The following is a 23,830-nucleotide window of genomic DNA, read 5'->3' as shown; positions in this document are numbered from 1 at the left end:
TGTTGCATTATTAATTTAGCTGTTTAGTTGGTGCTATGCCATTTTTCCGAAACCCCAATAGTCGGAAATATTTTTGGACCAACACGCATTGCTCCGAAGGCCCACTGTTCCCAAAAAGACACTCTGGTATCACCAACTTACATACGTAACAAAACTGACATAACAAAACATACTTATTTGAACCCAAACACCAATCTTTTCCTAAATCTAATAAACAAGTAGTTTTGTTGCCTAAACCTATCATGACAATGAAGATCATCTGACTTTGTTTTCCTGAATGTCCCAGTACAGTCAGATCTTAAGCGCAAATAAAACTCTTGCAGCCATTTGCAGACTTGAGTCTCTAATGGTGATGACCACACATTAACCTGTGACAGCTGTCTCATGAATGGGGTCAAATGCAGGTTGAAGCGCACCAAGTCTCTTGTATAAAAGGGTATAAATGTCAAGACCAATTTCTAATAATAGTATTGAAGTCAATTTAATAATTTACGTCAGTTAAGTTAAAGGCCTTTAACTGGCAAATCCCCAAATGTTTCTCTGTTAAAAAACTTTTTGAGGCCAGCTTATACTGATGGTGTAATGTCCTCCTTACAGAGAAGGACTGCCAATTGTCAGACTGTTTTTATTTTGCCTTCTAAACAACATGACTCATTTCTATGCAGTCCAAATAACAAAAATATCAGTGGTAAAATGTTTTGTGAATACTGACGTTGTCATTATGTGCTCTTACTGTCATACATGTCTTTATTCTCTTTGTTTCAACTTTTATATTGTTGGGTTTGCATGTTTCTATGACCCTGTTTTGCTGTATTTATACTCTTTGCCCTATTAGTACTGTATTTTCTGATGCAATGACTCAATTTCCCCACAGGGATGATTAAAGTTATATTTAATTTTATATCCACTACTACAGTTACCATGGAGGAGTGTGGCTGCGTACAGCTAAAAGCAAAAGAGGTCAAAAACTTCAGTGGCAGATCAGACAGGTTGCAGGACTGATGCCTACTGGACTTTTTGTTCAAGACCTTTTTAGTGTTTAATGGGACTTTCTGCTTAGCCAGAATGGGCACTTGGGAGGTCTGAAATTGATCCCACTGTGCCAAGCAAGCGGAAGCTGTGCCAAGAAAAAGATTGTTAAGTGTTTTTAGGCCAGGGCCAGTCGTAATGTAATCTATCAAAGAGTTTCCCCACAGGAGGATATAGTAGCTTCTCTGGGGACAGAGTCAGCTCACCTCCAATTTAGCCCATTCACATCTATTTAAACAGTAATTCACTGATTAAAGGTGCTGCAAATAGCATTTTAGAATCAGTTGATCATCAGAACAGCATAATGTGAGATGTTAGAGACTCCAAACAAACACAACCTGGAAGCCCGGCTCCCCGCTAATCCTCTTTAATCATTAAAGGAAAATGGGAACTATGGGAAATGTGGTCTTAATTTGAGAAGCACTGCCAGTACCAGATGCTACAAATAATCTCCAATATGGTATGTTTAAGGTAATTATTATATTGTGACAGAAACTGCACCTTTATAGGTTTGATTCTGTGTGTGGTTGTCATAGTGATGTTTAAAGGCATACTATGCAGTTTTCCGGTTTTGTCAAACAGCTACCCCTAGAGTCGCTGCGGAGTACTTGTATTTAACGTTAACTGTCGTAAATACCACTCACCAGAGCCGTCTCTATATATGGCTCTGGGTCTCTGCACTCACGGCCTGATCCCCTCCCCCCTGTATACCGGTACATGTTCAGTAGGATGGAAGCGTCGGATATCGAACAGGCAAAGATAGACTCCGGAGATGTCTACTGACCAGGTAATGTCTGAGTGAATGCCTGCTAGTGTCTTCCATTGAGGCTGCTTCTTATGTCGCTGATGTATGTGACGTCGCGCCGTAAAGCAATTTGTGATTCTCGCGAGATTTGGTGGGACGCCACCTTTCAGACTTGCATTGCTGGTTCTGGCAGCGGCTATTCTGGAGGCTCTTAGTGGACCAACACCACACATTTGGTTTCACTTTATCTTGTCACCCAGCTGAATGTTTTTTTTGTAATTTAGGTGGACCCATCTTTTAACATTTATTTTGTACATAATATATGCGATAGCTTCAAGAGGTCTTTTCTTTGATGAAAATGACGGAAGTGTGCTTTGCTTTGATTCGTCTTCCCCAAATTAACTGACAGTGGCCCTGGGCCAAAACCCAGACCACCATGACTGCAGAAACATATTGTCATGTAAATGCTCAAAAAAACAGATTTGTCCGTTACAAAAAGGGCCTGCAGACAAACACAGAAGCACAACAACAGTAAACAGCATGGGATAAATGGTATGCCAATATATAGAGAGGCTGAGCAAAAGACCAGGGCAAGATGTAGAGAAAATACCTCTCTCTCTCTCTCTCTCTCTCTCTCTCTCTCTCTCTCTCTCACTCTCTCTGTCTGTCACCACACACACACACACACACACACACACACACACACACGCCTGCATACAGCAGCAGCGACAGTGGTGGCGGGTGGTGTTTAATATGCTGAAGGAGATTGTGCGTGGTATTGGCTTTTGGCAGAGTGCAGTGGAGGGAGGGGAGTGAGATGGATTGGTGCAGGATCCCTCTCTTAAATGTTTAAAGAGTATTCACACAGTGCCCAGAGAATATGAGTGAGAGTGAGAGAGAGAGAGAGAGAGAGAGAGAGAGAGAGAGAGAGAGAGAGAGAGAGAGAGCATTATGAATGGAGAACATAAGGTGCCGCCACAGCCACAGACAAGCCAGAAAGAGTCACTATGCGTTTGTGTGTGTATGCTTGGTAGGAAATACGGTGTGTGTGTGTGTGTGTGTGTGTGTGTGTGTGTGTGTGTGTGTGTGTGTTGGAGACAGAGCCTCTTTCAGGGTGTGCTGCAGTAAGAAAACTAAATCAACACGAGCACTGAAGAGCTGAAGCTCCTTTCTTCACACTGCACTTTCACTTTCTCCTTCACTCAGTAGGGGAAGATTTGGCTTGAGTGCGTGTATGCGTTCTTTTGGGTTGTTTGCATGCTCCTTCAATGTCACTACACACCACAGGAGCACCAGGCGTATCCGGAGGATTGGAACTGGTAGCAGTTCACTTTCCAAGTTTGTGTTGAGGTAGTCAAGATGGCCTCACACCAACACTGATATGACATAAAGTCTTTAGTGTAAGAAAACTTTTCCATTGGGAGGGGAAATATCTTCTGATATGGAAAGGGGAGCCTGTTATTAATGAAGTTCTCAGTCATAGTATCTTTGGTTGAACTTTTACCACCCAATAGCTAGCACTATTGAATGTTCCTGGATTTTTAGTTATATGAATATGTAACATATGCATTGATGCATTAGACTTATTTTTAAAAACAACGTTCTAACATTAAAATAATCTGGGTACAGTGCATGACAGTTTACACCTGAAACCTGAAAATATTGTGTCTTCCTACTTTCAAAGCAGTCTGGCAGTCCAACAGCGTGATCAATTCTTGAAAACTGTATGTCCAAAGTAAATGAAAAGGTCTAAAAAATGTGTGTCAATAAGCTGTTTGACCTCTGTATAAACTTAAAATAACTTAATTGTTCACTTTCAGTAAAGTAACTGTGATCACATAAATCCTCTTTGAAGTATAGGTGTCTACTTTATGTCGTTCAGGAATTACACATCTGAGTAGAAAATGACACGGAGTTCCCCAAGGCTCCATTCTCTGTTCTTTTTTCCAATAAAATCACAGAATAAGTGTTTGTACAATCAGGATTTAGAAATGCGTTTTCATCTTTAGAAGGCCTGACTGGTATAACGATGCTGTCTCTAAAAAGTTGATCAGGGAGCTGCACTGAGTGTACATTTCTCCAAGGAATACAAGAAAGTGGAACACATCACTCCAGTTCTCTCTCTGTGAATCAAATAGCAATAACCAACAAACTTCCAGAAAACTAAAGGTCTGGCTGCAACTATAAGTTCTTTTGGATCTTAAAACTTTTCTGTTTACTGCTGCCTTTTAGTTATTTAAATTTTGGAGTACTCATTCATATCTAGCATGAGTATATCATAGCAGAGGACTAATATTTTCACTCTTCTTATAAGTGCAGTTGCACTTCCCATAATCGAAAGCCATTGTTGTGCACTAGGAATCACTAAAAATTCACAGGTATTTGTCTTTTTTTTTATCAGTTTAGATAAACTGAAAAACAGTCCTAAAGTGACACACCTAGTAGCAAGGATACACATTTGTGCTCCAGTATAAGAGACACACAATCAGACCTTATGCAGCGACGTGCGCTCCACCAGCTGGAACGGGGCGGGGTCGATCTTGCAGTTGTTGAAGTTGACCTGCTCATCAAGCTGCATCTCCTCCCACTCTGCAATCTGTAAAACACACAGAGGAGGAGAGAGTTGGGGATGAGAGATAAACATCACTGAGGAACTGCTAACAAGAGGCGGTACAAAAGTGCCTTTGTAGAAAGTGTAATATTAATTAATAAAGAGGTAATCAAACAAACTGGATCACATCCAGCTACACCGGAAGGGACACTGACTTGACTTTAATCTTCAATACTTTCAGCGTTCTAGCCTGTCTTTGTTGGTCAAACATTTATTTTTTGGAATGTCTGACTATAAAACTTGGAGTGACAGCGTGTGTAATAGATGCTGTTAACAGACGATGTCTTTATGTCTGGTGTCAGTCACTAATCAGAAGGAAAAGGCATCAAATCATCCCATAGCACCTCCTGAAAAATCACCACCCTCTGATAGACAATCAATGGACCGGGTGCCGCACTGAATGACTCTATAAATCATACGAGACCTACAACGATGGACAAGGAAGGTGAATGGCGAACAAGGAAGGGAGAAGCGATGACATGGCAGACGTATGAGAGGTGAACGATGAGTGATTCAGAGAGAAAAAAAAGAGCGCACAGAGGAAGAAAGTGTGAGGAATGTGTGGCTGACAGAGAGGAAATGAGAGGTGCTGTTGATGGATGAATTATGAATGATGTCATATCCAAAAATATAAGACTCCAGGGTAATCGGCCCGTCTGGGGATATTGAGGAATCTAAAAAGCCAGGTCTGTCATGGTGTGATGTCATAAAGTTAGACAAATATAGGTTTTTGAACACATACTGCATACCAAGACTCTCATCTGTGTGATAGCTGATATAAAGGATAAGGCGGGTCATATTCTATTGTTTCTGATTGTCAAACAAAACCAACAAGGAATTGGACCTTGTTGCTCTGATCAGAGGGTACTTGGCTAAAAATATATTTCAAAATGAATGAAAAAAGTTGGAGAACGACTTATCCATGTTACTGTACTGGTATATGACAGTATCACCACTTGTAGCAGTTCAGATGAACATTAAGCTGCTCTATAACTGTAACTGTTTTCTGATTGGCTTACGGACTAACACCCTTGTCTCTGATAGCTTGTGATCCTTCGCTGTCCTCTCATTGGTTGTGAGGTGTGTGTGTGTGTGTGTGTGTGTGTGTGTGTGTGTGTGTGTATCTGTTGTTTGAAAATCTGTCTTACCTCTCTAATAGTCATGTCATCCTCCACATCTCCGTCATCCTGCAGACAAGAAGCGACAGGAGAGCAGTCAGTATACAACACAAAGATATTCTGTGTGCACACTAAACACAGTGAAATGAAGAAACCAATATGATATATACAACACAAACACACAATCAGTGATGGAGGAGCAAGCAAATGGTGGATAAACAATGGAGTCCAGTTGGTTATTATCTCAATAAACATTTGTTTGTACTTTTCAACTACGCCCCCAGCACTACATCTGTGCACAGAAGGTAAAATGACATATTGAAAACACATAATCACCCATGCCGCACATCATAAGTGTTACACAGTGCAGCCGTCTTGAGACAGATGGACAGAAATGGAATGAGTGACTAAAGGAGCGACTACAGTACATTTAATGAGTGCGGGGGATGTGATGTATGAGATGTCAGAGCAGATGATCATTATAATGATGGATCTGCGGCTCGCTCAGTGCTCACGGCTCATAACTGACAGGCCGACGTGAGCGATACTGTTTGACAAGCTGGAGTCAAACTAGCAACCCTGAGCTTTGCAGGGAAACACTGAGAATACTGGGTGATGGAAATACACAACTGTGTGTGTGAGAACGTTCCCGCAGGGTGTGTATGCAGCCCTGTGTGTGTGTGTGTGTGTGATGGACTGTGAAATACGATTTGAAAGTGTTTAGTCGTGTGCTTCTGTACAGGTATTTACTTTCTCAGGACTGAATGCAGGAGAACATATGTGTGTGTGGGTGTGTGTGTGTTAGAGAGAGACAGAAAAGTAGAGTGAGTGTGACCCAGGGGCTGATGGGAGCCCTGAGCTCATTTATCCTCATTGCTGCGGTGGCCGACCTGTCGGTAACCCTAGCAACTGTTGCCGCGGGGTAGAAAGAGGTGCCCTACTGTAGCACTATGCAAGCAGAGGCCAGACGTGCCTAGAGTTGATGAGACAAAACAAACACACACACCTACAGCACTTTATCTCTGCTGTCTCACTGATCATTCTGCTTGTCACAAGGGCACACTGAATGTCGCCGAGACACACTGTTGTTCCAGGGGTAAAATGTAAACTAAAGAAAGGAGGAGATCAAATCACTTTGGTGTGTGTGTGTGTGTTTGCAGAGGAAGGTGGTTTTTGAGACACACAGAGAGAGGTTAGGCTGTGCATGTAAAATAGGTGCTTTCAGAGAGATTAGCTGCTCTATTAAGAGAGCAAATCTCTGCTCCTGGATACATGAGTTAGGCAGAAGTGTGCCTGTGTGTGTGTGTGTGTGTGTGTGTGTGTGTGTGCGTGAATGGGAAGTGGTAGAGTAAACTTTGTCAGTCCACATGCAACTGACAGTGAAATCAGAGGAACTGTGTGGGCATATTCAAAGGAGATTTGAATGAGCATGTGAATTTATGTGTGTGTGTGTGTGTGCAGAGGCATGTGAGAAGCAGAGAGTCTCCAGAGTGCTGACAATAGGCCGATGAAGCTGTATTGCTTGCTACGCTGTTTCTGTGACCAGACAAAGATTAGAAAGGTCCGCCGCTCTTCCTTTCTCCCTCCCTCCTTCCCCCGGCAGAGATCCATCTTTGCTTCCATCCAGTGACCCGATCACCCAATCAGTGGCAACCATCCAAGAAAAGGTCAGAAGCGAACACACACACACACACACACACACACACAAACACACACACACACACACACACACACACACACACACACACACACACACACACACACACACACACACACACACACTGTAGGATTATGTAGTCAGCTAAATTATATAATGAAGAGAGTTCTATGAGTTTTTCTTTATTCAGCCTACAGTAGATAGAACGGGTCGTGGCAAAGCTTTATTTTATTTACTTCCAATTTTTACTGAAGGGAAGGCTTACCATCATCGTCTTCTAATCTAAATCCAAACTCTGCCGCTGGTTCAAAGGGTTGGTTCATCCAAATCACACAAAAAACAAAACATTTTGTTAATGACCCCTAGTGCTAGCCAACAGCCATGCAGAGAGTTTGGATTTTATGTAGGAAATTCTACCCTACCACCCTAAAAAATGTTAGTCAAGTTTAAACGCAAACACACACACCTACACACAGCATACTGGTAGGATTTCTTTTTGCAAGTGCGAGTGCTGATGACAGCAGGACTGGTACATCAACAACAAATATAGATCACTGAACCTTGAGAGGCTTGTATCAATATTCTTTTAAAAGTCCTATGTGCAACTATGTGTTTCGGACCAGGTTCCGTGATCTTTCAGTGGCTGCAAAAAATAAGCCTGATAATATTGAGTCTTATGGAGTAAGGGCTCTACTTACCACTTAATTTGTTACCTCAGTAACCAGGTTACTAATGAGTTTATGGTCTCAATCGTTAGTTTCAAGCCTTTTTCCATGTAGCAAATACTGTGTTGTCTATTTCTTGCCTAAAATCTTTTCCGAAATATTGTTGAGTACTGATTATTTGTAATACGAAAAAATTGTGTGATTGTTTCGTGCTACAGATGAGTCAAAATTACCTTGTACTACGCCACTGCCGCTGGATGCAAAAACCAACATGGCGACGGCCATAATGCCAAATTTGAGGCTTCAAAATGGTACTCCACAAGGCAATGGGTGATACAAACAGATAAGCATGTGAATTCATCACGTGATGCACATGTTATACGCATTTGTATATTTCGTATGTGTAAAAACCTACCTGGCAATAAATCTGATTCTGATTCTGATTCTTGTAAAATGTAAAAACCGATGATCTCAAACACAAACATAATAATTATATAATAATAATTAGTGACAAACTATTATTGATGAGACTCTTATTGAATGCAGCCTGTCTAGATGTGGGTGGAGTCCCTGAAGATGACATCAGCATCATTAGCATTTTGCCCAACATACTGATGTGTTTTGTTTCTCCAACTGCTGCCTGTACCACACAGTGAATGGTGCAATAGGGAAACACTGCAACAATAATTATTTATCACTAATGTGCGGGCAATTAACTGCTGATTTCCTTGCTGCTGATGCTCTCTTTGCTCGTCGCTTTCAAATGTTATTATTGCCTTATCCGTGTATCTGATTAGATTCAGAGACTTTAACACAATTGTCAAATAACATCATTAATGACTTTGTCCAAACTACAGTGGTGTCAGTGCTGTGATGCAGTCGCAACAGCTTTAGGAAAAGTTGTGAAATGGTGGGTAGTTAATCTTAACGATCCATCGCGCTGTGGTAGTGACCACCCTTAATCTCTGATAAAAACAAACCCAAGATTACTGGCTTCACCTTAGGAACATGAGTTTATCTGAGTGAAAACCACCAAAAGCCCAAACTTCTTTTTAATATTGTATGTCCTTCCACTGAAGCTGCAACAAATTATTCACCCTGAAAGTATCTGATATTGAGCAACAAATCAATTCACCAACAAAACAAATTACAGTCAGTATGTCACACTCATCTTCTCTAGATAAATTCACCCTCTCTCCTGTGTATCTCTATCTCTCTGTTGTCTGAAATTATTCAGGAAATGAAAACTTCATCCTGTCCCCTGAATATTCTTCCTATCAGATACCTGAAGGACAGTTTTAATGGAGTCAGTGTCTTTGTTTTACAACTTATAACTTGCTTTCATTGAACCTATTCTGAAAGTGCTAACACTTTACCCTAATGATTTTAATAATGAACGGCCTATGTTAAAATTTCCCTTTCTTACTATATGGTTCTTGAAATTGGAATCTCTTCCACATCAACACTGAGAACCTGAATCGATCGATCTATCCCATCTAGAAAACCAGTCTGGTTAGTCCGTTCTGGGCTACTGAACTGTGGTTCAAAATGGCGGCCTCTGTGGAACGCAACCTGAGGTGTCTAATTCTCTTTCAGGTGATTATACACTAATGAAAACATAGTTGCAAACTATATTCCATTTCTGCCAAAAAATTCTCATGAATGTTACACACTGGGCCTTTAATGAATCTGGGTCCACCATTACAATTTGAGGAAGCTCTTAGTTGGTAAAAACTTGTAAAGACTGATGTGTAAATTAGTTGCTAGGAAACAATCGACTATGTAAGCTGACACTCACAGCAGCACCACAAGCTGTAATGTAATTTTCAAAAATAAGTTTTAGGAGCTAAGCGATATTTAAAAAAGAAAATTCTGATTATGCTAACCTAATTTGGCATTTGGCAAAAATGATTGACATTACGTTCTGTAATTTGACTTACATCATTATTAAACAGAATTTAGATCAATTGTCACGTATCTATTGCCTTTGAACTAGTTAGTAGAATTGAATATTGAGCAACAACTAATCGTAGCAACTAGTTTGTGTGGTGAAATCTGATTTAATTAAGTGACGTGTTGATCTCCACTTAGTAAACACTATCCTACAACTAGGTTAAGTTCTATTCCATTTTTATGCTGATGACACTATGACATATTTGATCCGCATTCCAAACAATGGAAAGAAAGACACTGCACTTACCTCTAAACTGCAAATTAGCCATTTATAACAGAATATCCCTAACTTTTGTGCAGCTGGATGCCAGCAACACTGAAATGTGTGTAATTGGCCTCGACAGTTGGAGGCTCCAGATGTCACAACAACTTAGCTCATTATCTCCCTGCATCACCAGTGATTGTGAAATTCTGCAGTTTATTTTTCATAATTATTGCTTCTTTTACATCCATCTGTACATCCTTTACAAAACGCAGCCATTTGAAGCTGTAAATGGCTGGAAGATCTGCTGTTCTGACACTTATTTATCATTTTCTTTGATAACTGTCAAAAGTGGACAACTGACAATATGCATATTTACTCAACAACAACAACAACAAAAAAAAAAGATTTCCAACAGTTTCTTCACTTGTGGTTGTTTTTTTCTATCTCTCTCTCTCTCTCTCTCTCCACAGTAGGTAATACTGACGCAGTGGAGTGTGAAGAGCAAAACAGCCACTCAGAATCAAATTTAGGTAGGGAAGCTGAGAAAGAGGGCTCATTACACACATGCAACATTGTTAAGGCAACTAGCAAGGAGGACACTATTCCTCTACCACGCTTTAATGCAACTTGTCCTTTCTCTCTTGCATCATGTGTGTGTTTGCGCGTTGTATTGCCATGTAAGTAAGAAAGAAAGAATGACGCATATTCCCAAATGATCTAAAGAAACAAAAGAAAAGAAAAAACCTCAAAGAAATAAAGAGGGAGAGCCGAGGTGCCAAAAAACTGAGCCCACGAGCCATCATAAATAAAGCATGGAGGCATTACGAAGACGCAAGAGTGGGGGGAAAATAATGAGAAAAACAGCCAGGAGAGACTGGGAGGCTGGGCGGCATCATTTCTCTGAAACAGACTACTGCTGTCATTTACCCCCCATCAATATTTCACAGCACTAGATGGACGGAGAGGAAGGGATTGGAGAGGGGAGGTGGACAGATGACAGAGATACAAAAAGGGGAGGAGGGCTTTGGAAAAGTCGTGAAGATGGACAAAGCGCATGAAGCAGAGATTAAACCAGATACAGGAACAAAGAACTGCGAGAGTGGAGCTGAAAGAAAGGGAGGGCAGAAGTAATAACTTGATTTCTCTTCCACCGCGGGGGTGTAACTCAGAAGTCTTAGGAGAAAAAAATTGATTGTCCATATCCCTGCTTGGGCCCACATGGGCCTCAGCGGATTCATAGCAACGCTGTTATCAGCCTCGCACTCTGCCACGTGCACTTATACACTGTTGAACGTTAATAATAACTCCTGATGACAGGGGAAACAAGCCCGCGGGCTTAGTGTACTGTAAATGCACACACACAAGTGCTACAGGGGTTCATTACTAATTAGCTCACTGCAAGGCAATCATGACTAACATGCTTCTAGGCCCACTTAACACATCCAAAAATTCACTGCACTAATAATGTACCATCTGTCTCAGCACTGACCATACAATATGCTCCTCATGGGTGCACTTAACAAATCACTGTACTTTATTAAATTACGACCAGCAGTGGCAGATAAGGGCCATTGGAAACTTGACTGGTGACCACCAGTGAATGCTAAAAATATAACGGTAGGGCATAGACACAAAATTAATAGGGGTATATTTCATAGCCTTAAACAAAAGTGTCCCCTGAGGTTAGTTAGTAATGCCTTAATTAGGACTGTGCCATATTTTGTCTGTTACAGAAACACAAGAAAATAAAAGGTTTCTATTGAGGCTTATCTTGATTGACTGTTTACTCAGGGATAAAAAGTACCAGTACAAGTACCGTTGTGGGATTAATAAAGTAATACAATACAATACAATATATGCAGGGGATACAAGTGCTGAAATTAAACCTAGGGTTAGAAAACTTGTTATAACAGCTTTCATGTCAACTACTTTACGAGATAGATTTGTTCAGAACATGCTTAATTTAAAAAAATAAAAATGTGAGTAGATGATTAATGAACCAGTGTGTGACTGTGACCAGTTTCATGCAGTTATCTACATCTCCAATATGGTATATGGGTATTTCAAAGTGTTACTATGTGTAGTATCAAATAAATATGAAAGTGAAACAAAGCCAGTTACTACTACTGTATTTACCTTGAAAATAATTTCAGTTAAAGTATATGCAACATTTCTACAGCTTATATACATATACAAAGAAAGGAAAGTTGCAGAAAACAAAAAACAAGAAATCCCTGTTAAAATTAAATTATGAGATGATGGTCAATATCAGATAAACTCTGATTGTTGAAATATGTTTGCTAATTTGTGGCGCAGTTCCTACTAACAGATAATAGTGGATTTAAGAACTGAGGGATCAAATAATCTCTACAATTGTTACAAATACATGATGTCCACTCCCCATGTAATATCAGTCCTTTGCCAATAGGGCTTTATTTTGCTAGGGGTGTCAAGAAACCCCCCAAAGGACTCTTGGGTGTCCCAGAACCCCCACTGTACTGTACCTACTGACTAATAGGGCTTAATAAAACATGCCCTTTCTCAGGAATAATGCGGCATGCAGTGGTGAATCAATAATGCTTTAAACATGCTTTATCCCATTAGAATCCCATTCAAATGGAAACTGGAGTGTAACAGTTATGGCTTTTGAAAGTTTTTTAAAATTCTGACCTTTAATGTAAGAATCAATGAGATTTTTAACTGAGTGCAAACATGCTGTGTTCTTGCACAGACATTGACTCAAAAACAGACGGACCATGTAATGAGCAGCACTCCCGCTGTAAATGTGTGAAAGTAGCACATTTTGTTTTGATTAATCTTTTTCATTACTACAGTTGAAGAAATGTGTTTCGTCATTCACCTCAAAGTAAAGTTCCTCCGGTTTAATACAGTCGCCGTGGTCTTTTGCTGCCACACAACTCAGCCCGAGCACTGTGTTGTCATGGTGTGAAATACACGCCTGAGGGTTCACATTTTACGCCACCAAATGAAAGAAACACTCCCAGCGCGCCTCCTCTGTTACTAATTTTGTACTTTTCATTGAGTTCCTCAAGGCGAGTCTGACTTCTGCTGTGTAATTGTGCAGCATGGATTGTGTTAAGGAAGCAAAGTGCTGAATTCTGGGGCAGTTTTTTGTGGTATTTCACGAGCAAGACTGGTCATTGCAGAAAGTAACAGAAAAACGATGCTGCATATGGTGCTGGGGTTGATAGACCTTTCAAATCCACTGAACGGATTTGATGGGAGCAGTGGGTGACTTGAGAACACAATCTTGTCAGTGTTTTTCCTGACTTATCAACAAAATTAAGACTTCATACTGCAATTTATCAGCTGGATACCATGAGTTTACACATACGCCTTGGAGCGATAGATGAAGAATGATCTAGCACCACTCAGTGCTTTGAATGATTGAAAATGTGACAGACTTCAATAATTGTCACTGACAAGTAAAACTAATGGAGCTCCTTAAGTTCCTCAATAATAAATTAAATTATTAATGGTGCTAATAGAGTTACACTGACAAACTAATGACTGATCAGGAGGAGGAATAGTGTGTTCTTGTATTATATTATAGGATATTATATAAATATATAAGTGATGTTGGGGACGAATAAATATTTTCATTAAGGTCTGTGGTTAACATTCAGTCCTAGCAACTAAGCCTTGATAGATAAATCAATGAAGGTCGCCCATCACACTGGGTAGTAGCTTTTTGAGATCACTATCTAAGAATTACCTGGCTTTTAGACTTTTTCGAAAATGTCTCCCTGAAAACCACTATGAAGTTCGCCAATCAATTGAATGCAATCTGTATAAAAAGACACATAATGTGCTGTCTGTTAAATGGACTGCACTTTCTAGTCTTAGTCAATCCCTCAGAGTGTTTTACACTACATGTCACATTCATCCATTCACACACCCTCACACACCGTTGACACAGCATCGGGAGCAGGTTGGGGCTCAGTATCTTGCTACAGGACACTTGGACAAGGACAGGCAGCGGTAAGAGTTGGGAATCGAACCTTCTGATTATTGGACTCTACCTCCGGAGCCACAGTCAGCGCTAAATAATGTGCATTCAGATTGAACGCTGAGAAAATGTAGATGCCGTGCGCCCACATCATAGAGTCTTTGAAAAAAAGTGGGCAGTGTTGGGGAAGCTACTGTATTTTAAATGTATAGCTAGTGAAACTACAAGCTAGTAATCAATGGAAGGAGCTAAGCTACAACAACACCACACTGTAGTAAGCTCCACTAAAAACAATAGAAAACACAATGAAAGCTATGTCACATGAACAAGGAACATCTACTGTTGCATAAGTTAATCAACAAAGCATCATTATTAACAAATTAATAAAACAAGTGAATTATTTGTCAGAGAACCCTGCTTCTTAGTGGAATAAATAGCTTGATAGCATGGTTTTGAAAGTATCTAAACTACCTGACTGCTACTGGGAAATACAGTTGAGCTATCACTACTCCCCACTGCTGGACATGAGTGGGCACAAACAGACACCAATTGGCCGTAGGCCGTATGAACAAAGGCAAAAACGCATCATCAAAAGCTGAAAATGTTTCATGTTTCAAAAAAATTCGGGCTTATCCTAAAGAGGAGGTAAAAAGCAAAATGAGAGAGACTGGTGGAAAGTAACAGAAACAACTTCCTGTTAAGTTAAGTTTGAACCATTACGTGAACTCACAGAGCCAAATTCAACACACCCGGTCTGTGCATACGTAGGTAGCTATGTCTAATGTCTAATGCAGTTGGTGCATTAGTTGTTTGGGGTGAATAAACACAGAAGGCAAAAAGATCCTGGTAATTAAATATGGTAACAATGCAAGGCTAAAATGGTAGTTAGAAAACATATGTAATGTGTGGATGGGTAAGTGGCACTGAATCAGTAGAAAATGTGTGGTGACATTGAACAGCTAGGACTTTAAGATCCACTGTGTGCGTTAGTAAGCAACTTTTACATTGTCCCTGCATCTTAATACTGGACTGAAATAGTTATGTGAAATGTTGAGAAGAAATGTGAATAACATGCTCACCCCAGAGAAACTCTTAAAGCTGGGTGGTGGCTCCTAGTGAATGGAATGACATTATATGTGATGAGTGAAAAACAAACTCATGATGATTTGTGAACTTAATTTAAAGAAATAAGGAGAGCTAGATTATAAATAAATCACTGATGATAATAAATGGACAAAGATCAAATGTGTGAATGTATTTTGTCTGAGTGCGTGATTATGTAATGCTTAACTGTGTTTGATTTTCAGAAGTTGTGGTCTGATAATTTGTCATGCAACGCTGGACGTTCTTGTATCGTGGAATCATTTTTCTCAATTCATTATCAGACACTTGTTTCATTGATTGACATGCATCGCTGCTGGAGCGTATGTGGTCGCTGGTAATTGGACAGCAGGCTACATCCCAGTTTGGGGTGATATTTTCCAATACCTACCAGGCCTTCTCATGCATCATCATTTCATCCGAGCTGCTGCTAGAAAGTTGTCATTCAAATACCTGCCTGTTCCTAATGAAGAGATATGATGCTCCTATGCGGATATTTAACGCTGCATGCACTCGCCCCAACGCGATTTTACCCCCCCTTATCACATTAAACACATTGAATACCACAGTTTCCTTAATCAATTACGACAAATGCGATGGGATTTTGGGTCACTCCAGGCACAAGGTAAAGCCTTCCCTGTGAGGCAGTCACTGATTGGACACCTCGGGTGACACAGTTGATGATGGACAGCACAGCATGCTCGGTTAAACAGCCTCGTCCTTGTAGACCACTTGACCACAACTCAACCACGTCTTGATTTTAAAATGACAGTAATTTGGCCATAATTTTACAGGCCATGCTCAGGTCTGAGAGAAGCTACATTTAATAAGACTCTCTGATGTACTTTGGTGTGTAAGAACAGATAAACTGAGTGTACAATGACTCGTAAATAACAGTTAAAAAAAGTTTAAAAATATTAAAGGGCTGTACTAAATAAAGGACACTGACATGCAAAGTTTTCATTGAAAACAGTGGAAAAAATGTTAATTAAATCAATAACCAAACAAGACATTATGAAATATATAACCATATGAATAAATACAATATATAATGAAATCCTGAAATTGTGAAATAATCAAATACGGTTTAAAGGTTCATTTTCACAGTTACAGTTTACTGAAGGCTGATTTCAAAATGTCTTTTTTTTTAAGTCTGTTCTTATTTCACAACAGCACTTTATTTCATGAGTTTAACATGAAATATAATGGACATTGGGAAAGGTGATGCTGTGAAATTATAACAGAAAGAAAACATTGTGAAATAAAAACATTTGAGCATATTTTGTGATTTTTATAAAATATAAATATATATTATATAAAAGTGGCCTTCATTAAATTATTTTTTATCCTTTATATCATAATGAAAATGAATAGGATGATATAACATTGAGTAAAAATTAGCTTAGTTTTAAAAAAAATTTAAAATATTTTTCACAATTTCATGGTAACATCATATATTTATATATCCATATGAATAGTTATTTCATCATGCCATCATTATTGATTTATAAAAGAATAGCACCAGGCTGAAAAAGGTTAAAAATCTGTTTCACCAGTGATCACACCCAGCACAAGGTGCAGAAGAGTGTTTTTTGTTTATTGCTTTGTTGCCTGTAGCCAGATCAAATTGTGATGTCACAGTGTCCTGAAGTATACTTTTACATCACTGCATCAAGCTGAGAAATTAAAACACTGGACGAAGAAGATTTTTAGGGGGTGTTAAATTACCTGTATTCTACTCTACTACAATTTGAACACTTGGGTCACCATAACTGCGTATCATATTGTGTTATGTTATGTTTTACGTAAGTCTAAGGTTGGTCAAGCAGAAGTTTGTAGTTTTATCATTAACCTTTTAAACACTTCCTTTACTACATCCAACAGGCTTAAAATACTGTGAAGTATGTGTTGGTACACTCATCTCTTATCGGAAACTAAATTAAAATTGATCGGAGTAGTGGTATTTCAGTTGTCAAGTGTTCTCTATAACCTCAACTGACCATTAGACCAATGAAAACAGGTTAAGCTGAATGGATCCTAGCTTTAGCCTATCTAAGCAACTAGAAGCAGGTCAGAAGGCGGGGTTACAGGATGTACAAGGAGGAGGGTGTTCAACACTGTTTGGCACGATGACACAGACGGGCTTTGGCTGAGCCTGGCCCAGATCACAGTCCATCGGCATTTGGGATTAGCCCTGGAATGGAATGGCGGGGGGTGACTGATCGGTTGATTGGCTGATGAACCTGTTGCCGGGCGGATTCCGGGCATTTGGGTAGCCCCTATCGGTGGCTCTTACCACGACGGATATCCGGACACGTTTGGATGGCCTCCTGAGCTCAGGAGACGTGGGGCTCTCCACGTTGTTGTTTTTCTTCCGGGCAACCAGAGACAAGCACACAACATTAACAACAACCTCAATGTCAGTTGACTTTGCAAAAAAAACCCAACTTCCTTTCAACGCCACTTTGACGTGACCAAACGTCTGGGGGAAAAAAATTAATTGGAGACTTATTTATGTGAAACAAACCATTAGCAGAGTGGTGCAGGAGTGAAGAGATTTTCCTTAAAGCCTTGCAGGATGCAAGCTTTAATATTTTATATTGAGGTAGACTGAGATACTGTGTGTGTGTGTGTGTGTGTGTGTGTGTGTGTGTGTGTGTGTGTGTGTGTGTGTGTGTGTGTTCTGTATATGTGTTTGTCTGTTTGTGTGGGAGGTACTGTACTGTAGAGCGTGAAGGACTGTATGTGAGAGATAGCATAGGACTGTGTGGGTGTACAGAACGTGTGAATGACAGGATGGGAGCCACTGTGTGTGTGTGTGTGTGTGTGTGTGTGTGTGTGTGTGTGGTGTGTGTGTGTTGTTGTTGGGTGTATTCGAGGACAGGGCTGTCTCACCTCCAGGCCCTCCGCGTCTGGACTGGCACAGAACAGGTTCTTTAAAGCAATGCCCGAATTATCATGTGGACCTGAAAGGGAGACAGAGAGAGATTCAGTGAAACAATCAGATATCATTGTTCTCCGTCTGTTAGATATTCTAATTATGTGCCTTCTGTTTGCAGACCTTATCCTACTTGCCCCATCTAAAAAAGCATTACACAACAACTGTGGCATCATCTGTAAAAGAACAAGATCTTTTTTTCAAGGAAATCTAAACAGGTTTTTACTGGCCCCCAGAAACCATAAAATGAATGGGTGGAAAATGTTCACTATCTCAAGAAGGATATCTCTCAGTTGGCTCACAGTGCAGAATTAGCTGTCAGCGCTAAAACGATAACTTTACTTTAAAATAAAAAAGCTAGATCTACCAATCAACATATAATAATGAGCTGGTCCTACCTTTGCATTTTTAATGGTGTATGCCTGATATTACCCGGTTTGTAAAATATAGAGGAAACGGAAAAACAACCTAGAACCAAAGCCTTACACAGTTCATGTTATGGGGGACCCTACATTACAGGCTGATCAGTTCATAACCCCAGGACAACTCCACATGGTGTGGGCTGACCGAATAATAGCCAAAGATGATGTAAACTTCAATCATATTGAGGACTGAACAGACAGCGACCAGAAACTGAAAAAAAAGACACAAACTAACCAGAGCCTGGCCATTGAGACCGCTGGACACAAACATAACAAACCAGAGAAAACAGACTCTGTCTCTTCTGACAACTAACAGAGGTAGACCGGTCTACACCGCCTGCTACACTGCAGCCTGAAGAAAGACACAGTTCTTCACTAAAAGAAAGCTCACATACCAAGAGTCTGACACACAAAATTCTGTATTTACCTGGAGAAAGAAATCTGACATTGCCATACAGCAAAACCTGTCAGAGCAGGAGGAAAACAGTGCAACAACACATGAAACTGTACTGCGCTTCCTCACAATCTGACTCCTCTTCTACTATGACACTGATCCCCTGATCTTTCCTCTAGCGTCACCCATGGGGTTGACATTCTTGCTTTATAGTGAAATGTCTCAACAATTAGATGGACTGCCATGAAATTTGGCTCAGACATTCACATTCATGTTGTAAACCTTGTATGACCTGCTTTTATGATACTGCACTTTAATTACACATCATGGTTCTTCTTATTATCGTTGAATTATTAGTTATTACTGAATCACACAAAATTACACAAATTTGAATTTGACAGATTGACAGTGTTCAGAATAAGTAGATAGGCAAAAATATTTTTTTGGTCTACAATAAAATATTTTTTTCATCATCCTAGAGAGAGGGAGAGAGAGAGGGCAAAAGACAGGGGAAGATTAAGAGGTGTTATTAGTGTTATGTGAGTTTAGAGACAGAGAGGTCATTACTGACACTCCTTCCGGATCTATTAAAACTCCTATTCTTTTCCTTTTTGATTTCCTCATCTGTCAAATGTTCGGAAACACTCTTGTATGTGTACGTGCGGGTCAGTGTGTGTTTCTTACTGGTGGGGATCTCGGTGGGTCGCTCCACCACAGAGGATCTCTTTAGTGCAGGTTTGAGGGGCTTCTGAGGAACTGGACGAACGGGGCTGAAGGTTGACTCCTCAGTAGAGATCTACACACACACACACACACACACACACACACACACACACACACACACACACACACACACACACACACACACACACACACACACACACACACACAGACAAAAAGATAAGACACAGCACTCAAAACTGCTGAACCCCAATCCTACTTAAGAGATCAACCCCTCTTTCTGCGGACTCATTATACAAATGCAAGTACGGTACTTCTTCGGGGTGATGAGATGGAGGAAAATCAAAGGGGGGGGGGGGGAACAGTGGAAAAGAAAAACCCCCAAATGAAAAGAAACCAGCAGGAGTTGGAAGCTGAAACACTGATTCTCATGTTGGCCTTGATGTAAAATTAAATGAATTCAATGACTTTCCATGCTGGCATTTCCATGACCTAAAAAATATTTTTGCAGAGTTATGTTAATGACTGTCTGAAGTGGGAGAACATTCTGGTTTTAAACATAAAATATTCCACAGATCAAATGTTTGTGTGAAACTAGTTCGAAATTCAGCTGTTGCCCATTTGTAAATCCAACAATATGATATACTGGGCTGATATAGTCTTTTAGTTTAATATTGGACTGGACATTAGCCAGCTGGAGTTTCTGTAATAATTCTCCCATGCCATTATACAAGTGTTTTCTTGAACAGTGCTGCGTGGGCCTGCAATGTTAACACACCAAAGCATCCTTGTTCTTGCTTCAAGGCAGGGGTTGACAGTAAAGGTCGGTATAAATACTGTTTCAGAGGATTCTCCACCATGATAAAAACAAAAAACGGCTAGCATCATAAAAATCAATCAGCTATCAGGAGGTCAAAAATAAAAAGATTTGTCAGCATTTAAAAACCCTTAGTCAAACCATGTGGAATACATATCAGAATTTAGCGATACGGTAACTCTTATGTGGCCGTAGGAAACCATTTAAAAGCACTGATGAAAGCAGCAGTGGAAGGGATGGAGAAAGTGGGAAAAAAGAGGGCAATAAGATATGAAGACAGAGAAATGAACGTGGGAAAAAAAGCATGTGTGTGTCACACACACACACACACACACACACACACACACACACACACACACACACACACACACACACACACACACACACTCCTTCCTTCCACCCCCACATCCATGCCTGAGGGCGTTCTACTCAGCCACTCACTGCAAGCTGATGAAAGTGAAATGAAGACAGGAAAAAGAGATAAATCGACATTTTGAGCACTACAGTGCAGGACCTGGAACCAATTTAGACATCTGCCTTAAACCACGGTTGCCTATTTCCCTTCCCTGTCTTTGTCTTACACACACACACACACACACACACACACACACCTACACACACGTCAAAATGTATATAATCTCCTTATTACTGCTATGGATGGCTTAAAAACTAAATATTATGCTCTCCACGTATCACCATTACAACAGATGTTAAAATACAGCACCGTAGGCCGACCATACTCAGCTACATACAGTTCATGCATTTATTGTTGACTGTAGTTGAATCCTGGACAGAAACGGTTCAAGAACCAGAGCTAATTTGGTGCAAAATAGGCAATCCTGATATGAACTTCTCTTTCCAGTAGTTCTTGTTTGGAGCCATCATTTTACTTTCACTATCTTATTGTCACATTTCAGTTTGTCTATGTTGCAATGTGCACGACCATGACTATGTCGCAGACTCATATTGAAATAAATACATTTTTTAAAATTCCATTTCAGTAATCTCACAGTTTAAGTACTATAATTTAAAATATATATTTTTTGACAGTTAATTTATTTTAAAGTTTTTCAGCGATTCCTCTGCAAACCACCAGTGGTACCAGTGCACTAAACTACCCAACTGTCACACACACACACACACACACACACAAACACACAACCACTGTATGAATATCACCATCCGTCATCCGTCATATCTCTTCAAGCGCAACAGATAAATGAAACAGACCCTGAAATGTTTGTCTTGCAAAAAATTATCTTCTATTTTACTTTTTTGATGTTTCTCAATGTAAAAAAAATTAGAAGTTCAGCTAAACTAATACTGGATGTGCTCTTCTAGTAGAGGATCCCACAAAGAGTCCAGCTGGGTTTTAGCCTCACAGCTAACATGGCTGTAGACTCTTAGTCTTGTTTTAGTATATCCACATCACACTACATCCATGTTTCCTTTGATGGACTAAGCATCTGGAGAATGCTTTTTATACTGTCTCACTTGCCAATCAATGGTGACATATGTTTATGTAGGAGGTGTATCTTTCCTTGTTTAATTATTTATTATAGTTATTGTGACTTTACTGCACAAGCTAACTCTGCAGCTCTATTTTTCTTTGCCATTTAAAAGAAAGAAAAGCAGAAATATCATTTCCAGATGATTTCAAACAAATTTCCAAACTTTTCTGGGCTAACAAACCTCCAGCTATCAGCCATTTTGCACTATAAGTAATGTTTACACAGATAATAATGCCCAAGGTGTTTCCAGACATCTCCTCTCTCTATTCGCAGTGACCTCTGACCTGGAAGCGGACCTCCTGGCTGACCCGCTGGCTGCCGTCCTCACTGCCTGGGTTTGACACGACCGACATCCGTTTTTTCTCGGCGAGGGCTCGTTCCCTGATGTACTCCAGCCGTCTGGGGCGACCGAGCTGCTGGGAGAGCAGCGACTGGAGCTGGGCGCGCTCGATGGAACCCAAGAGGATCATGGACTCTGAGAGAGGAGACACAGTTCAGAGCAAGGAGGTGAGGATGGAGCAAGAGAAGAATGGATGAGAAGAGACAGTAAAACTTGTTTTTGGAGGGAAGAGTGAGCAGACTGCAGGAGATTCCAAACACATGTTGCAGCACTGCAGAGAGCTCATCTGAGTTACATAACAAGAGCCCAGAATGCAGTGAATGTGTATTAACTAGTGTGTGTGTGTGTGGGTGGCAGCTTGCTTGCTTTAAGTAATTGCCATTGTGACAGTACGTGCTGATTATGTATTTGGTTAAATGCCGCAGCTAATTGTTCCTGCACGATTGCATAATTGAGACAGTGTTGGAATACCAAATTCGCACTTTAGTGAGGCGGCAAGTGCAGCGCCATCAGCAAGCTGTGCCCTGTCAAGTTTGTCAATCAATCAATCACTTTAATGAGTGAGCCACCAAGGTCGCTGGAATTTGTTTTTGGTACAGACTGGAAGGGAGGCTCAGTCTAACAGCATCAGCAACATCGAACACAAACATCAATATCACACCAGACACAGTGATCAGCACAACACACTGTATTCACACGCACTACTGTAAAAAACAGATTTTTCCATCTCTTGTTGTTTACACACTGTTTGGTGGGGACTTAGGACAGTAAAGTATTATTTAAGCTACAGCTTAGGGGGCATTAAAGTTGTCATTCAAGGAATAAGTTCTTTCAAGTAAGGTTCCATCCTTCAAATATCTGATTAATGTCGATGACTGGTCTAAAAGATTTAATAGGTTTAATAATACTGTATAGGCAGTTTTTGTGAAGAAGTGAAGCCTTTAATGTCTTCCTGAATAACTGAAAACTTTATCTCAGGGTTAAAGCTGCACCGTGAGTTATTTTATGCCCAGCAGAACAAGCTGTAAACACTGACTATGAACTATGAGGTTATAAAGTTCTTAAGCTAACATCCACCAGACACAGAGATGTCATCAGCATAAATATGGTGTCATGTTTCTGGCCACATAGGCCCTACTTTGGTCTCCACCAACTCCAGAGAGAAATATCTTGTAACAGCTACCTGCTGTTGCCGGAGACAATGTCGTTAATAAGGGAGTTGTGGGATGGAAAACAATGAACCAAAAGGTAGTGAGCCATGTGGAAATACCTAATCTGTCCAATAAAAAACTATTTTTCTCTTAACCTGACTAAATACTTTATGATGAAAAGTTAGTAAACATAGTTTATTTTTTACATTTAGAAACACGTAGACACAATTTGATGATGGCATACTGTATATAGATAAATATACATATTTTAATCTAGATATGTATATATATTTTTTATTTTCTGAATGTGCATGCTGCTTTTGTTTATGTCTGTATGAACTCATTGGCATTAGACACAGCAGCCAGTGTTTGAGTGTTGTGCACAATTGCATAGCTCAATACAGTGATGTCTGGTCCCTTGCATAGAAAGGTTAGTCCGATGATGAGTAAGCATTAGGCATTAGTCATGTTCAAAATGAATGTGTATTGTATATATTAGATGATATACTACTCAACAAGGGA

At 40.1% G+C, this 23,830-nt stretch overlaps 1 protein-coding gene across 5 annotated transcripts in view; it reads right to left on the bottom strand.

Moving 5' to 3' along the window:
• Nucleotides 1–23,830, bottom strand: part of clcn2c (chloride channel 2c) — a 159,475-nt gene that overhangs the window by 8,102 nt on the left and 127,543 nt on the right. For 2 of the 5 annotated variants that reach the window (XM_051396517.1, XM_051396519.1), the window contains 7 exons: nt 22,102–22,292; nt 19,493–19,604; nt 17,950–18,020; nt 17,351–17,425; nt 15,033–15,065; nt 5,534–5,572; nt 4,266–4,370 (listed from right to left, as the gene is read on the bottom strand). In XM_051396517.1, coding sequence (XP_051252477.1) covers nt 4,266–4,370; nt 5,534–5,572; nt 15,033–15,065; nt 17,351–17,425; nt 17,950–18,020; nt 19,493–19,604; nt 22,102–22,292 — 626 coding nt within the window. The remainder of the gene's footprint in view (nt 1–4,265; nt 4,371–5,533; nt 5,573–15,032; nt 15,066–17,350; nt 17,426–17,949; nt 18,021–19,492; nt 19,605–22,101; nt 22,293–23,830) is intronic. The other 3 variants (XM_051396518.1, XM_051396521.1, XM_051396522.1) reach the window with 2 other exon arrangements.

This window comes from Dicentrarchus labrax, unplaced genomic scaffold (assembly GCF_905237075.1).
Source record: "Dicentrarchus labrax unplaced genomic scaffold, dlabrax2021, whole genome shotgun sequence".
Taxonomy (NCBI): Eukaryota; Metazoa; Chordata; class Actinopteri; family Moronidae; genus Dicentrarchus; species Dicentrarchus labrax.
The sequence above is the reverse complement of the archived record's forward strand: the minus strand, read 5'-3'. Positions and strand labels throughout refer to the sequence as shown.